The sequence below is a fragment of the Peromyscus eremicus genome, chromosome 15 (assembly GCF_949786415.1).
Source record: "Peromyscus eremicus chromosome 15, PerEre_H2_v1, whole genome shotgun sequence".
Taxonomy (NCBI): domain Eukaryota; kingdom Metazoa; phylum Chordata; class Mammalia; order Rodentia; family Cricetidae; genus Peromyscus; species Peromyscus eremicus.
The window spans coordinates 24,364,357-24,381,129 of NC_081431.1; the positions used below are offsets into that span (position 1 = coordinate 24,364,357).

Consider the following 16,773-nt stretch of genomic DNA (forward strand, 5'->3'; position numbering starts at 1 on the left):
GGAGGAAGATCACAAGTTCTAGGCCAGCCTGGACATACAGTGAGTCCCCCCATATAGACATATACACACATACATACATACATACATACATACACATGCACATATACATACATATATAGTGTGTGCCAAATTAATTACTCACATGAATCTGTATGTTGCTGTTGTTGTTTGAGTGACCATAGAACTTGCTATGACCTGAGAGTTTTCAAAGAGGTCACTGACCTCCTCCAAGCTCTCCTACAGGAACAATAAATAAATAAATAAATAAATAAATAAATAAATAAATAAAGCCACCAAATAAATTATGGGATATTGATCAGAATAAACAGTGCCCGGGTGATCATCCGCACAATCAAAGCCGGGTCCATCTGTCAGCAGCAGGTCAGGGAGGGCCCACAAGAGAGAGGTGGACCTGCGAGGGTGTGTCTGCAGATACCATCCCAGGGTGGTGGGTGAGCAAGGGGAGAGTGGAAACAGAGGGAGCGGGCATGGCTGAGCACCCAGTTCACAGCATCACTGTGAAGCCCTCTGCCCAAAGTAGCTGATTTTAGACTTAACTTCATCTTTATTGCTTAAGAAGTTTTTAGACTTATTTATCGCATTTTATGTATATGAGTATTTTGCCCCTACGTATGTCTCCGAACCACAGTGCAATGGATGGTTGTGAATCACCATGTCGGTGCTGGGAATTGATCGTGGGTCCTCTGCTCTCAATGGCTGAGGCATCTATCTCTGCAGCCCAATTTCATCTTCAAAGGGGAAGCAGAGGTGGGAGGACGGAGTTGAATGGTGGGAGAGAGCGGGCAGAGAGAGGCACTCCCACAGAAAGCAGCAGTCTCTTTAACAAGGCCATTGTGTGACAGAGGCAGGGAGGGACCCATCTCCATGAAAAAGGCTTGACCAAGCTGAGCCCAGGGAGCTTACAGTCAGTCTTAATTTTGTCAGAGACCAGGATTTGGTAAAGTGTTAATGTTGTGGGAAATTAGGTAAACGCTATGCAGGAAATCTCTACTGATTTTGTAACTTTTCTGGAAATCTAAAATTAGCCCCAAATAAAAAAATTGTAGGAGAGGAAAGACTTCAGCTATGAAACCCTAAGTTTTGAACAATTTGTGTCAAAATTGTCCAAACCCCCCAACTGTACAAGATGTCTCAGACTGCTGGGAAATTAAATGTGGGTCAGTGGTAATGATCTCAAATAAATGCCTTACACTTGTTAAGTAGAAGTCATGTAGAAAAAACATCTCTGCCTGTCAGAGATGCTTACGGAACACTGGTGTAAAATGGTGAGCTGACTCCAGTTTAGAGAGTATCAGCAGAAAGGGAAATTCAAAGCAAATATAACAAAATGCCGATGATTATGACAACTTGGACATATGAATATGGGGAATTCTTATACTTTCTACTTTGTGGTGGCTGGGGTGTGTGTGTGTTGTCTGTCTGTGTATGTATGTATATGTCTGTGTGTGTGTGTCTGTGTCTCTGTGTGTGCTTCCGTGTATGTGTGTATGTCTGTGTCTGTGTGTTGTTTCTGTGTGTGTTTATCTATGTCTCTGTGTGTGTCTCTGTGTGTGTCTGTCTGTGTGTATATATGTCTGTGTGTGTCTGTGTGCATCTGTCTGTGTGTGTTGTTTCTGGGTGTGTGTATGTATGTGTGTGTATGTCTGTGTCTCCGTGTGTGTGTGATTGATGTCAGAAGTCCTCTTCATTCACTCTCTGCCTTGCTTTCTGAGACAAGGTTTCTCCCTGTACCTAAGCTAGCACTTCAGCTGGATTGCCTGGCCATCGGGTCCCTGGGACGCCTGTCTCTACTCCACGGCATTAGGATTACAGTGTGCACCACCATGTTCCTTGTTTTATGTGGATGTGGGGAACACGAATTCAGGTCTTCCTGCTGAGTAAGTACTTTGCCCACCAAGCCAGCTTCTCAGCACCTTGGTTTTTTTTTTGTTTTTTTTTTTTTTGTTATTTTGTTTCTTGGTTTTTCCGAGACAGGGTTTTTCTGGATTGTTCTGGAGCCTGTCCTGGAACTTGCTCTGTAGCCCAGGCTGGCCTTGAACTCACAGAGATCCACCTGCCTCTGCCTCCCTAGTGCTGGGATTAAAGGCATGCACCACCACTGCCCAGCTAAGCACCCTGGTTTCTACTTTTTGGAATTATTTTAATAATAAAAGCTAAAACTACTAAGTGCTTATTTATTTTTTCTTATGCTTTAGTTGTTTTATTATGTTTCCAAACAGCCCTCTAAGACAGATCCATTACTGATATTTTTAAGAGGAGGAAAACAAGACTCAGAGAATCTCAACATCTTGTTTCAGATCGCCCAGCCAGCACACACACACTGGAGCTAGGATTTGTCTGACAGAGACTCTAGTCCTCCAGAGTGCTCTTGTGGAGACTCACGGAGATCAGAGAATCAAGAGGGCCTTTGCTTGTATCCTAGGGGACCAGGAGAACGTCAAGGAAATTCAAAGGAGGGGCTGGCTTGGGAAGTCAAGATAAGGAATTTATCTTTAGATGGCAATAATGACCAGCATTTGTTACTGCTGTTTTTGAGGCAAGGTCTCATCTATGCCAACCTGGTTTTGAACTAGCTGTGGCGTTGAGGAGGACCTTGACTTCCTGATCCTTCTGCTTTCCCCTGCCTGGGGCTGGGATTACAAGTGTGCACGGCCATGTGTAGCTCCTGTTTGTTAAGCTGGGGATGGAACCCAGGACTTCATGCGGGCTAGGCCAGCAAGCTACCCACTGAGCCCCATTCCCAGCCTGACGTTTTTCACACATGTGCCTTCCTGGAGCGTCTCACAGTCTACCCTCCCTGCAGACAAAGTCAGGCCTGTGTTTTAGAGACAACTAGAGCCCAAGTGGTTAAGGGACTTACGCAAGCTCATGTAAGGGCCGAGCAAGGAGCCAAGACTCAGACACAGGCCCCAGGAGAAAGTTTCCTGCATCCAGCATCCCTCCTCACAAGTTAGGAGCAGATGGGAAGGAGGCATTTGCGGTCACCTGATGGCATTCCCATGCACTGGACGAGCAGTGGCCGCAGAAAGCCAGCAGCCTCACCAGTGACCTCAGAATCTCTGGGGTTCCCCGGGGCCCGGGTAGTCTGTGCCTCTGATCCTTGTCGCTCTGCCTGCTGCCGGCCTCTGCATCTGCACGCTCAGACCCTCATACGTCTCTCCTCTGCTCCTTCCCAAATGCCCGCCTTTCCCAGGCTCGAAGTGACCTGTGACGGCAGCATCTCCCTTCCCTCCTCCTCCCTGTCTCTTCTCCGCTTTATGCATGTGTGCTCCCCACAGTACGGTTTCCTATACTTTCTCCATTTGAAACCCTCCCCATCTGAGAAACCTGTACACATCCCCGGTACACAGGTGTGTAAGACAACTATACAAATAAAAAGTACTGATAGTAAGTCAAAACGTGTCTTAAAACAACTTTTGGTGGACTTATTTATAATGTACCACTTAAGGTGGTGAGTGTTAATTGTCCACTTGACAAAATCAAGAATCATCTGAGAAATAGGACTTTGAGCCCGACAGGAATAATGTTAAAGGATGGGAAAACTTGTCCATCGTGGGTGGCGCCATTCCTTAGGTAGGGGATCCTGGACTGTTTCAGGAGGAAGTTAACCAAGCATGTGCCTGCATGCATTAATTCCTTCTCTGCGCCTTGACTATGAGCGCAAGGTGACCAGCTGTTGAGACTCCTGCTGCTGTGACTTCCCTGAAATGACTGACTGTGACGTCAACTATGAACTACAATAAACCCTTCCCCCCTGTGGTATTGTATTCCCCCAAATATTGTGCATGCTAATAAACTTATCTGGGGTCAGAGACAGAACAGCCACAATATTAAACATAAAGGACAGGCAGTGGTAGCACACGCCTTTAATCCTAGCATTCCAGAGGCAGAAATGTGTTCAAGGATACAGCCAGGCATGGTGACACACACCTTTAATCCCAGGGAGTGAGTCTTTGATCCCAGGGAATAATGGCAGAAGACAGAAAGATATATAAGGCATGAGGACCAGGAACTAGAAGCATTTGGCCTGGTTAAGCATTTGGCCTGGTTAAGCATTTGGCCTGGTTAAGCATTTGGCTGGTTAAGCATTTAGCTGGTTAAGCTTCAGACTTTCGAGCAGCAGTTCAGCTGAGAGCCATTGGGATGAGGACACAGAAGCTTCCAGTCTGAGGAAACAAGACCAGCTGAGAAGTTGGCCAGGTGAGGTTAGCTGTGGCTTGTTCTGTCTCTCTGATCTTCCAGTGTTCACCCCAATAACTGACCTCAGGTTTGATTTTATTAATAAGAACTTTTAAGATTCCTGCTACACCTCCCTTTATTTCCTGTTGCTTTTTTTCAGTATATTTTTATCACAGCAACAGGAAATGAAACATTTATTAAAGATGAAAGCAATTTTTATATAAATAAGATGGGTTGCTAGTTTACTCACATCTTGACTGAATGGCTGACATTTTAGATGTAGAGTGCTTTCAAAGTTGATTCACATTTTGATTTGATAATCATTATTTGCTGAGAATGCTGTTTTGAAGAAATACATAGTCCAAAATGGCAGAAAAATAAGTTAGGGTCATTTTAGAAATAGTTGGAAATTCTAACCTAATCCCAAGCCAAAATTCATTTAGTTATTTTTTTTTTATGCAACTCAAGTCAGTATCTCAAGCAGCAATTTTGAAATCAAACGTTCTAATATAATCTAATCATCCAAAAATATACTAATTTGATACTTATATACTGGGGAATAATGGTAGGAAAATATCAAAAGTTTTTTTTTTTCGCCTATAAACTACCATACTTCTATAAGAGCACAAAACTTTGCATTCATAAAAAGAATGCAGCCCATAGCACACAGGTCCCAAATGGAGCTGAGGTGCTTCAGGTGGACTGCATGGCCCAACAGCACATACGATGCCAAGCTACTGTGTCATGCATGTCGCATGTTTGGTGGCAAAGCTGCAGTGACGTGAGATCGACAGGGTGATACTGGCCACGGACACCTTAGAGTCCCAGTGTGATTGACTCTGAATTGTTGGCAACTGTGTGTCCAGAACTGTGTGTTGCCAAGTTGTCCGCAGCCCTCACATTCTGTTACACAACCCCAAAATCTAAGAGGCTGGGCTCTCCGACACAAGCGCCTGAGTGGCTTCTCAGCAGGGGGTCCAGGAATGCTCTCTCTCTCTCTCTCTTTCTTTTTTAATTTTTAAGAATGATTTTATTTTTATTTTATGTGCATTTATGTTTTGCCTGTGTGTACGTCTGTGTGGTGGAGTCAGATCCCCTGGATCTAGAGTTACAGACAGTTGTGAGGTGCCACGTGGGTGCTAGGAATTCATTGAAACCCAGGGCCTGTGAAGAGTGGCCAGTGCTCTTAACAGCTGAGCCATCTCTCCACACCCATCTCTCCACACCCCCGCCCCAGGAATGCTTTCTAAACGAGTGAGTGAATGCAGAGAACCATGGGAGGGCGAGTGGCTATGTTTCCCCTGTTTTTGAAATGCTACTGTAGGGAATGTTTTAATAGGGAAATAGCAAGTATGCATTTCTCATCAGTATCAAACAATTCAAGTACCCTAGGGCATGTACAAAGAGAAAGAAGATTCAGTCATTAGTTCAGGAAGCTGAAAGGACCCTCTCATCTGACAGGTGAGGCTGGGAGAAGGAGTGTGTCTTGGGCCTGTGACTCACAGCCACAAGCGAAGGAACTTCTCAGACACTCAAGTCCCGGTCTTTATGTTTCCAAAGTTTCATTCCCAACTGAGGAACTGAATGTGACTTCCCTGAAGTGACTGACTGTAACTAGAACAGTCAGGTCATCTAAAAGTTAGAGGTGTCCTGAATGTACTCAGGGAGGGCATTTCCCACCACCCCACCTCAGGCTGCTGTCATGTCCTCCGTGGGTCCCAACTTCCTCTGCTTCCTCTTTCCAGCGGGTGGAAGGCACCAGAAGGCCCAAGTAGTCTTTGGTCCTAAGGCAACTGGTTCACCCAGGCGCACTGGGCTGGCTTTCCCAGAGGGCTGTTCCTGGAGGCCTTCCCTTGGTCTGCATGCAGTGGGCACTCCCTGATAGGTTATCCAACAGACAGGAGGGGCAGGGAGAGAGGCTCTTCAGCTACAGGCCTCCCTCAATCTCTTCTGGGTTACTGAGCCGGATGCCTGCTTGCATCTGCTCTGGAAGACCTGACGGCCTGTTATTTGAAAACGTGTTAAGTACAGGAAGCTGGTGGGTCGAGTGGAGGGGTGGGCTAGGAAGCCACACAGGAAGACTTGAGCAGCAGTGATGGGTGGCCATGGATAGGAAGGTGAAGCCCACCAGGACATCCAGAGAGAGTGGGATGGACAGTGGACCTTGTGTGGTGACATGATGTCATTCTCCTCCCACCTTGTCACCTCTGCCTCCTCCCACACCATTCCCCATGTTTCTGCAGTATTCTGGCTTGGGAGGAGAATTAGACTGTGGAGTACAGGTCCTGCGTGGGGGCTCAGTCTGAACTAGGGGGCGCTGCAATTCTCCTTGCCCCTTAGGGGACCTTGTTTCTAAAAGAAAAGTCCTATCTGGGGGCACATTTGGGAGGGAACAGTGGACAGGATTATGGAGAGTAGAGAAGACGGGACTGTCCGGTGGACTGACTGACCGGGGGAAGACTTCCTTAAGGAAGGCTGCGGAGGGTCACACTCGGCATTGTATTTTCAACAGTAACTGATGTCAGGCCAGAGGCTGGGTTAACGGCACTGTGGTGGGGCTTGTGCTTGATCAGAGTAGCTGGGAGGATGAGACAGGAGGATTGTGAGTATGAGGCTATCAGATGGTAGAAAGAGGGAAATAGGGAATGAAAAGGAGAGGGCAGGGGAGAAGAGAGGAGAGGAGAAGAATGTACTCACACTACCACCATGCCAAGGAGGGGAGAGGGGGGTGTCTTAACACCTCAACTTGGATACAGGCCAGTTTGGCAACCGAATACTCTCTTTTTTTCAGGCAGAGCCTTGGTAAGTTGCCTAAGCTGGTCTGGAATTCACTCTGCTGTAGCCCAGGTGGCCTCGAACTTGCAGTCTTCCTGGGATTTCAGGCCAGACTGAAAGAACGCTTCCTGGGAACACCAGACCCAGTCTCCTTCAGGAGCAGGAAGCTGACACCTAGTTAAATGCATCCCTGCTAAACAAAAATGACCTGGGAAAGGATTTTAAAACTTCTCCTTTATTTAAAAAAAAAAAAAAGGCATTTTTTTTCTGAGTTTTAAGAACTTCTCTAATAACACAAAAAAATTTCCCGCCACTTAGCACTTCTTTCTTGAGCCCTTCACCCCTGCTCCTGGTGCAGTCTGGCCGCGAGACCCAGAGGAAGAAACGCTTTCGCCTTGCGTTCAGGAGCTGGAGGGTAGAGCATGAAGGAAGGTAGGTTACTGGTCCAAAGGAGAAGTTCATTTGCACAAAAATATAAACTGTGGAGGATGAGACCAGCACATACATGTATGGATTGATCTACAATCCATATAAAAAAAATAGGACCCAAACTGTCATTTTACATTTGTAATATTATACAAAATAATATATATTTTAAAACCACACACACCCACCTGCACACTCTCTCACACAGACATGCACACAAACACACACAAGGTGCTAGCGGCCCCCTCTGCACTTCTCTTTGCAGGGGTCAAGCATGTCAGTAGGCGAAGATGACGTGGTAGGTGACCTGGTGGCCGTTGTCCCAGGCATAGAGGAGGCGGTCCTTCGGGTTGTAGTCTATCTGCGTGGTGTAGGAATACTCATTCTCGAACAGCAGCCTGGGGACGATCTGCGTGTTGGTGTGGGTGTCGAAGGCATAGGAGATGTTGGCGTTCCGCTGGTTGTAGCTGTCCACAGCATACAGCACCCCGCAGATGACAAAGCAGTTGCCGTAGAAATTCCTCCTGAGCCCAGTGCGCCACGTGGTCTCCTTCTGTGTGCTTAGGTCCACAGCATTGAGCTTGCTCAGGACAATGACCTCCTGACTGAAGCCCTCATCGTCCAGAGCCGGGTAGATGAGCCACAGGCCATTCTCATCCACAGCAAAGTCCACGTCTGAGTGGCCCTGCCACCGCCAGGGTGTGGCCTCCTCATAGGCCACGTCATGGAGCATGGCCCAGGCAGCTACGTAGCGCTGCTTCAGGTCATACTTGATGATGTTTCGGGTGAAGGCCCGGTTGTAGTAGAAGGCGCCATTGTACACCACGTGACCCGTGCCGATCCAGCTGTAGGGAAGCTTGTAGGAATTGCTCCAGCGACCTGTGGCGGCAAGAAGGTGGGAAGCTTCAGGGCAGCACTGCCTGTGACGGAACCAGCTATGGACTAGGGTCTGCACACTTGGGGTTGTGTCTTGGTGCTACCACTTTCTAGTGCCGAACGGCGTACTGTTTCCTGTTCCTACCCAGCATCCTCCTGAAAGCGACAGCAATCCCACTTGCCTCCCTGAGTGTTCAAAGGGTCCCACACTCATCTACCTGACTGAGATTTTGTAAACTGTTGGAGGCCAAGGGGAAGAGAGGATGTTTACTAGCCTGGCTCAAGATCTTCCATATCCAAGGAGCTGCGGGGGGTGGGGTGGGGTGGCGCGGCGGGAGGGGGGAAAGAGCCAAGAGGGCAGAGAGAGTCAAAGAGGTGACCACCCTTCCAGGAAATGCCCTTTTGCAGTCCATAGAGAATGTCCTGCTTCTCATGGACCCTCACTATGCCATCATCAGAGGAGGGGTAATGAGGCTGGGGAGGTACTCCCCACATCAGAGCCGAGCCACAAACCTTGTTTGAAGTTCTCCAGATTTCGGAACTCTACCAGCGTGTTGCCGTAGTAGTAGTTGGTTACATAAATCCGGTCGTCCTTGGCCAGGGGGTCCTTCATCCAGGCCCCTTCATTCCGTCCGTATGTGTTCTGGGTGGTGGGCCCTGTGATTGTGGAGAGGGTGTCCTTGCACCTTCCTAGTGGAGAAGAGATGCATGGAGGGGCTGGAGTGATCTAATGACGCCCTTCTACTTAAGTTTCTGCTGGCCCCTCCAGATGAACTCTTGGCAGCCTTTAGCAGTCCCGAGTAACCAGGCATGCCAGCATCATCTGATGCTGTTCCCACTGTGTAGTCTACATTCTATCCCCACAAAGCTGCCCACAGTTGTCATGGTGGGCCACGGTGATGCCACCCTGCCTCCATCTCTTTGATCCTATTCTTTAACAGGCAAAGACACAAAGTCATTTTTGGGTACCGTGCCATCTCCCAGAAAGCCATTCTGTCCTGTTCTGTTGATCCCTGCTACCACAGTACGACAAACATATCTCTATTACAGTACATGCATGTGTGAGTGTGTGTGCGTGTGTTTTAGTTAACGGGGATTGAACGCAGGGCTTCATGCACGCTAGCCAAGCACTCTACCCTGGGCTAGTCACCAGGCCAGGAAGTACCTTCTCTACCATGCCCAATATGTATCTCTCTCTCTCCTCTCTCCACATCCACCCCAAGAGTATAAGCACCAGGGAGCAAAGGCTGTGCCTTTTCCTGTGTTCTCCGAACTCAGAACGCCAAGTATCTAGCACACCACAGGCGCCAGCAGATGGTCTGACACTTGAGCGTGGGGATTGGGAACAGAGAGCAGTGTGAGCAGAAAGGACTCTGACAGGCACAGCCAGGACCACACAGCTGTACCCCACCAGCCTGGGGCAGCTCTGACTGGATGGTGGGCATTCACGTCCCTAGGGAGCTGTTATCAAGTCCATGGCCTGTGTCCCCACTGGGAACAGACGGTCTGGAATTCCTGCTGGGGAGTTGGAGGGGCAGGGCACCCATCAGCTTTACTTGTGGGGCCCTTCTTTAAAGTTCCAGGCTTCCTTAGTAGAGCAGAAATTCAGCAATACTCCTCTAAGTGGCTCTTTGGAATGGCCCAGTACTCAGGAAAGGCCTTCACAGGCCACTAGAACTACTTAGGACTCTAGTCTAGATGAAACTGAAAACATGAAATGCTTGATATGGGACATTACTGAGCATGGGCTTGAATGACACTGAAATCACATGCAACTACCAGAGCATGCACTCTTCTACCCCTGGATTAGTGGGCCCTGGAGAAAGAGGATAACCAGAGAATCATCCTCAGAGCCCCCTAACCACGGGCATCAGCAGACACCGTCCTACCTGCCATCGAGACCGGTGGCCCTGGTGAACAATAGTGATGGGAATGATTGGTTCTTGACACTTGGGACAAAACTAAGATAGGCCTATAGTTTGGATTCAGGGTTCTCGAAGTTTCAGGTGGTACCATGTCCAAATGGTTCCAGTCTGTTGCATGAAATCTGTGTTCCAGTGATCTGAGGCAGGAGGAACGCAAGGCCTCTAGAGCTAGCATGGCGGGAAAGGGCAGTCGTGCCTTGGCTCTGGCTCTGGGGCAGACATCGGGTAGAACTGGGTTGAGCAGTGTTTTCCAGGCAGGCCTCACAGTTAGGTGTAGATGGCTGGCTTCATGCAGCTCTGAGTGGGGTTTATCGAGTTTGACAGAGTGGGGAGAAAGCTGCCTCCATCTGACAAACAACAGAAACCACCCACCAGCCTCATTCCCTCAGCTCTGAGCTCATTTGTTCAAGACAATAAAACAGGAGTCTCCAGCTGAGCCTGGCAGCAGTCGCATGGAAAATATCTCATTTCCTGGCGCTAAGCGGGACTGTGAGTGCCAGTGGAGAAGCCACACTCCCCCGCACTGAGGTGAGCCCTCTCGTGCCATCCCCAGGCAGACTACTTCCATGGACCTCTTTCCTTGACAACGTTCCACAAGGACATCAGTTCTCTACCAGCCATGCCCTGAAGCCCCACAAGCACCGGATGAGGGAAGATGTCACTGTCACGATTGCCCCGGCCATGCCCATCTCTTACTACACAGTAAGTTACCAATGGCTCTGGAAGCCAAGGTGGATATTTAACAAAACGCTTATAGGGTCCCATCTCAGCCCTGAGGTGCTCAGTAGCCGGGCCTTAATGTCAGACTATCAATACTCCAATGGCCTCCATTTTGGCCCGGCCACTAACTCCAATGTCTGTGTTGCCCCCATAATGGCACAGAACCTTAACTTCTTCACAGTGCACAGCGAAAGCACCTGGAGAATCCATCCTGACAAGAGAGGGTAGGCTAAGTGACTGCCCTGTGACCATGAGTGTTAACTGTCACCTTGGCAGAGTATGGAATCTTTTGGGAGACAAGCCTTTGGGCAAGCCGATGGGGAATTATTGTGATTGTGTTGAAGTGGGATGACCTGCCCCAGTGGGTAGTGCAGCACCAAACAGACATTACTCTCTGCTTCCTGGTTGTGGATGTGTTATGGCTAGCTGCTTTGAGCTCTTGCTGCCTTGATTTCCCCTCCGTAAAAGGTACCTTGAACTGTAAGAGGAAGTAAACCGTCTTTCCATTAAGTTGCTTTTGCTAGAGTAATTTGTCACAGCAACAGAAAAAATAAACCAAGACAGGCGCTCAGAGATATCCAGGCTCTAACTCTTTGGACTCATGAAAGTGACCTTCTATGGCAAAAAAGGACATTGTATGACTGAGTCAAGAATCTTGAGATTATCAGGGATTATCTAAGTGAGTTCTAAATTTCATCACAGCTGTCCACATACCAGTGAAGCAGGGAAATGAGCTATGGAAGAGGAGGAGGCACTGTGATTGGACTGATGTGGCCATGGGCCACGGAATGCTGGCAGCCAGTGGACTCTGGAAAAACAAGGCATGGGTTCTCCCCTGGAGTCCCTGGAAGGAACTAGACTTCTGACACCAAGGATTTAGTCCCATAAAACTAACTTGAGACTTCTAGCCTACAGAACTGCTGGAGAATAACTGTCTATTGTTTTTAGCCAGTAGCCTTATGGCAGTTTGGCTGAGTGGGGATGGATACAGATGAGGTCAGTTTCTGGAGCAAGGGGAGGTGTCCTTGCTTTTACAGGAGGAGGGGAGTCCCAGCCTGCAGCTGTGCAGTGCTGATACCTGGGTCCTTGTGACAAATTTCCATATGTCACTGAGGTGCAGAAAATTGTACAGGATGGATGAGTCCATGCAGGAAGGCAGGATTGACATGCATGGCTTTAGAATATTTGAAGACAGGATCCAGGGGAGTTAGGAGACCATGAGGCCCAGACATCACCATGCTCAAAGTCTGGGATGGTTCTTATGATGGTTAATATGGTCAACTTGAATGGACTTAGAAACATGGAGGAGATAAGCCTTGGGCAAGTCTGTGAGGGATTATGGGACAATCACCTTAACTGTGAGCAGGTATCATTCCACAGGCTGGGGTCCTGGCCAAATCAAAAGGAGGAATTGAGCTGAACACCAGTATCCATCACCCTCTGCCTTCTGATGCAATGTGACCAGCTGCCTCAAGATCCGGCCATCATTACTCCCCACCTTCCTATGATGGAATTGCACCCTCAAATGTGAGCCAAAATAAACGCTTCTTTCCTTAAGTTTGCTTCTCATCAGATAATTTGTGACAGCTATGACACTAACATAGTTTCAAAGCTCCCACCATGGGCACAGACCATCAGCCTTAGCAAGAAGGCAAGAGGTAGCAGGTGGTTCACGGACCCTCGGGGAGGAGAGCTCTATCTGTGCCACTCTTGGTCTCCCAGAGCAGGGCTACCCTGGATGACAGTGGCAGACACTAACATCCACTGAGCACTCTTCTGTTCTAAACCACTTGCTCATCCATAGTCCTTCAAGGCAGACAGCCCTTACTACAAAGCATACCAGGGTCCGAAGGGAAGGATCCTTCCCCCTTCAGTATATACATCTGCTTGCATGTCACATCTTAGATATCATAGCCCCAAACATATGTCCCCTGCTCCACGGTCAGCTTGATAACCGGCCCTTCTGTGAGGTACTCCTTCACCCCACAGGGTGTTCCCTTTACCGTGCCTACATGCTTTGGACCTCTCACTACCGGCCGCCTTACATGCTCGCCACGGCCTCTCAGGGATATTGTCATCCTCCTATTCTAGCCAAGCCTCTCTTTGGGCCAGACCCTGAGGGCCATCTGCAGCGTCCCCACCCCCGTCTCAGGAAGCGGTACAGGCCACTGTCTCACAGTTCCCATCGCATCCCCAAATGTAACTTCTCAGACCTCATTCTCCTCCCAGGTGCTTCATTTGCTACCAGCTCTTACTGAAGACTTACAGCCCAGTCTGGTTCTGCAACATGGTGCATCCAATGGCCTACTTGACACTTGTCCCCGGGTGTCCTGCTTCCTCACACCTGGTTATTAACGAGCGTACTCACTTGCTCCCATCCACGTCCGACGTCACCTGTATTTCCCGACACAGCGCGATACCCACTAACCGAGCCAGAAGCCTGGGTGATCCTGACATCTTCGCCTCACATGCTTCCTCAAGTGGTCTGTGAGCTGCATCCATTCTCTCTCCTCAGCCCCTCCCCAGCCCTTCTCCTCCACCACAGAGTGGTTTAGATCTGCCCGTCACTGACCTGGCTCATGCACATGACATCAATTCCCTTGCTGATCCACCTCTGCCTCCTTCCAGCCTGCCTACTCAGGATAGCAAGAGCGGCTTTCTCACAACATACATCTACGTTACCCCTTAGTGACTGGACATCTCTAACTACCGCATGAAGCCCCAAGTTCCCATCCTAGCCTCTCAGCCCTCCAGAATTGCCATCCTTACTTCTTCTTCCTCTGCCCTGAGGCAGGGCTTCTCTGTGTAGCCCTGGCTGTCCTGGATCTCGCTCTGTAGACCAGACTGGCCTTGAACTCACAGAGACCCACCTGCTTCTGCCTCCCGAGTGCTGGGATTAAAGGCGTGCGCCACCATCCCGAGGAGCCATTCTTACTTCTTACCATCTCTCTCTACTCAGAAGTCTTGACTCAACTGCTTCTAGGAGGCGAGCAGACACTACAATGAGCCCACCAGGCCGAGTGTGTGCCAATCTCTGTGCCAATCTGCCACGGAGCCTGGGGAACTGAGCAGCAGCTGACCCAAAGGCATTCAAACGTAAGAACACACATACGAAAACACACCTCAGAGTGAAGTCAGCTTTGAGATTGACAGCCTAAGGCTTCTCACCCATGTCTGGCTGCCTGTGCCAGGGAGCCTCATGGGGACCATACCCAGAGATGGCCCGATGGACCTTGGGCCTGCGCAGTGACATAGTGCCCTTGCTCAGAGGGTTGGTTCCATGTTAATCTTCTGAAGCTGCCATTTTGATGCTGTGGGATGTCTTTCTGTATGCTGTGAATATGTGTTGCTCTGATTGGCTGATAAATAAAATGCTGATTGGCCAGTAGCCAGGCAGGAAGTGTAGTTGGGGCAAGCAGACTAGGAGAATGCTGGGAAGAGGAAGGGCGGAGTCAGGAGTCGCCAGCCAGACACAGAGGCTAAACATGGATAAGAAATATGGGTTAATTTAAGTGTAAGAGCTAGTCAGGAATAACCCTGAGCTAATGGCCTAACAGTTATAATTAATATAAGCTTCTGAGTGATTATTTTATAAGTGGGCCACGGGACTGCAGGGGGCCTGGTGGGACTGGAGAAACCTTCTGGCTACATCTTGAAATTCTTAAGGTGTGGTGGTCTGAGAGAAAAGAATCCCGCAGAGGCACATTATTGTTCGGGGACGTTACGGAACCTTTAGGAGGTTCAGATTTTCTGGAAGAAGTATGTCGCTGGCAGCAGGCTCTGAGAATTGCCTCACTTTCTGTTACGTCTCTCTGCTTCCCGTATATGGAGAGAGAGTATGACCAGCCAGCTCCCTGCCCCTCGCTGCCTGCCTGCTGCCATGCCGTCCCAGGCATTATGGACTCCAGCCCTCTGGAACCGTAATCCAAAATGCACTCTTTCTTCCTTGTGTGGCTTTTGGTCATGGTGTCTTATCACAGCAACAGAAAGTTAACTGATACGGACATGTAACAATTTATCCCAGGCCAGTCTGTGCTAGAACACCCAGGCTGCCTTTTCCCACCCCCCACCCCCCCACAAGCCTGGCTCTCACTGTCCTCTGTTGCGAGTTCCTCTCTGTCCTGTGAGCCTGCCATCCATGGACCACCTCTGGACAGGGAGCCCCACAGCAGTGAGCACATCCATCAGCTGCTTGTTGTCACTCCAGACAAGTTTGTCACCCTGGCTGCTGGCCCCCTCCCTCGGTCAGCCTCATGGAGGGAATGATCATGCCTCACTCAGTCTGGATCCTCATGGCCTGGCACTGAGGGGTGTAGCTTGAAGTACAAGAGGACTTAACCTCCTTGAGGGCCTCAGACTTTGGCTGTATACATCTAAGGGAACAACTCGACTTTATAGACTCATTTTTTAGGGCCCGTGTTAGGAGACGGCCAACTTCCCTGTGAGCTGAGGGCTGGGATAGAGGAGTTACCAGAGTTCTGCCTGTAGCCCGTGGCAGACAGCTGTCTGTCCTGTAGAAAGAGTCTTGAGGCCGCGGAGGCATTAGAAAGCACAGCCCCACCCCACGTCAGCATCTTTCTCCCTGAGCATCCCTGGAACAGCCTCCCTGACCTGAGGCAGGCAGGCTGGCCGGGCCCCTCACACTACTGCCAGAGTGGTTGGTTGGCCAAGCCCTGGGGTTTCTCAGGCTATGTGCTCTGTGGGGGAGACATTCTTTACAGATCATGATAGAGTCAAATATGAGACAAACGCACGCTGGTGTTGTCACAGCCTACTGTCCTTTGTGTCCTTCCCTCCCTCACCGCTGCCCCTAACTGGCCCCTTCTAACAATCACATCAGGACTTGGCATTGAAAATGTGTAGGAAGCTGCAGAGCCATGGCCATTTAGCACAGGCATTCTAGTTCTCCATGGCAGCTGGAGCTGCTGAACTGAGGCTTTGCGCTCCTGGTCCTCAGTCTCTCCTGAGCCCAGGCTGCCCCTTGACATTACCAGGAACTTCCCTGTCTTAGAGCTGCACTACAGTGTCCAGTAAAAAACAATCCCCCTTTACTTGTGTTAGAAAATTTCCTGAGGATTTAAAGCTTCCTTGAGGACAGTGCTGGGTATCCTAGGCTATCACAAAATCTGGTCTAGAAACCTGGGGTAAGATATTCCCTCTAGAGGCTGAGATGTAGTTTGTGTGCATGAAGCCCTGGGTCTATCCTGGGCACTACCTGAACCCTGGGTGTAGTGATGAACTCCTATAATTCCAAGACTCAAAAGTGTCTGGTGGACCAGAAGGTGAAGGTTGAGGCCAACCTAGGCTACATTGCCTTTAAAACCACGTGGTAAGTAAGGTAAGGTCAGGGGTGTGAATAAGGCACACACCTTTATTCACAGAACTTAGGAAGCAGAGGCAGGGAGATCTCTGTAAGTTCAAGTCCAGCCTGGGCTACATAGTGAATTCCAGGACAGCCAGGGCTATGTAGAGAAACCCGTCTCGAAAACAAAATAAATCAAAACAAAAAGCATATGGCAGTTCATGCCTGTAATCCTAGCACTTGGAAAGCGGAGACAGAAAGATCATGATTGGAGACCAAAATGGTTTTCTGTTTTGTTTTGTTTGTTTTTTTTTTTTTAGGGAAAGAAAAGAGAAACAAAACAAACAAAACCAACACATCTTAAACTGTGCAAAAAAAATCAAACCGTCAACCACCCTCTTCCCCCAAACCCCAAACAAACACACAGCAAAACAAAACGCTAGCTGCCTTTGCCAGCAGCAACCTAGTGGCCTGTATCTGTTTCAGCCAAATGACTTTTATTTAGCTGATGACTGGGAGATATCAGCACATCATGTTCTGGCCTAGCCA

General features: G+C 49.0%; 1 protein-coding gene across 2 annotated transcripts in view; it reads right to left on the bottom strand.

Moving 5' to 3' along the window:
• Positions 1-7,265: 7,265 nt before the first annotated feature.
• Positions 7,266-16,773, bottom strand: part of Olfml2b (olfactomedin like 2B) — a 36,878-nt gene continuing 27,370 nt past the window's right edge. Inside the window, exons 7-8 of one of the 2 annotated variants that reach the window (XM_059280949.1) lie at positions 8,791-8,967; positions 7,266-8,280 (exon numbers count right to left, since the gene is read on the bottom strand). In XM_059280949.1, the coding sequence (XP_059136932.1) occupies positions 7,679-8,280; positions 8,791-8,967 (779 nt within the window). In that variant the 3' untranslated portion in view covers positions 7,266-7,678. Of the gene's footprint in view, positions 8,281-8,786; positions 8,968-16,773 lie in introns of both variants that reach the window. The other variant, XM_059280950.1, reaches the window with a different exon arrangement.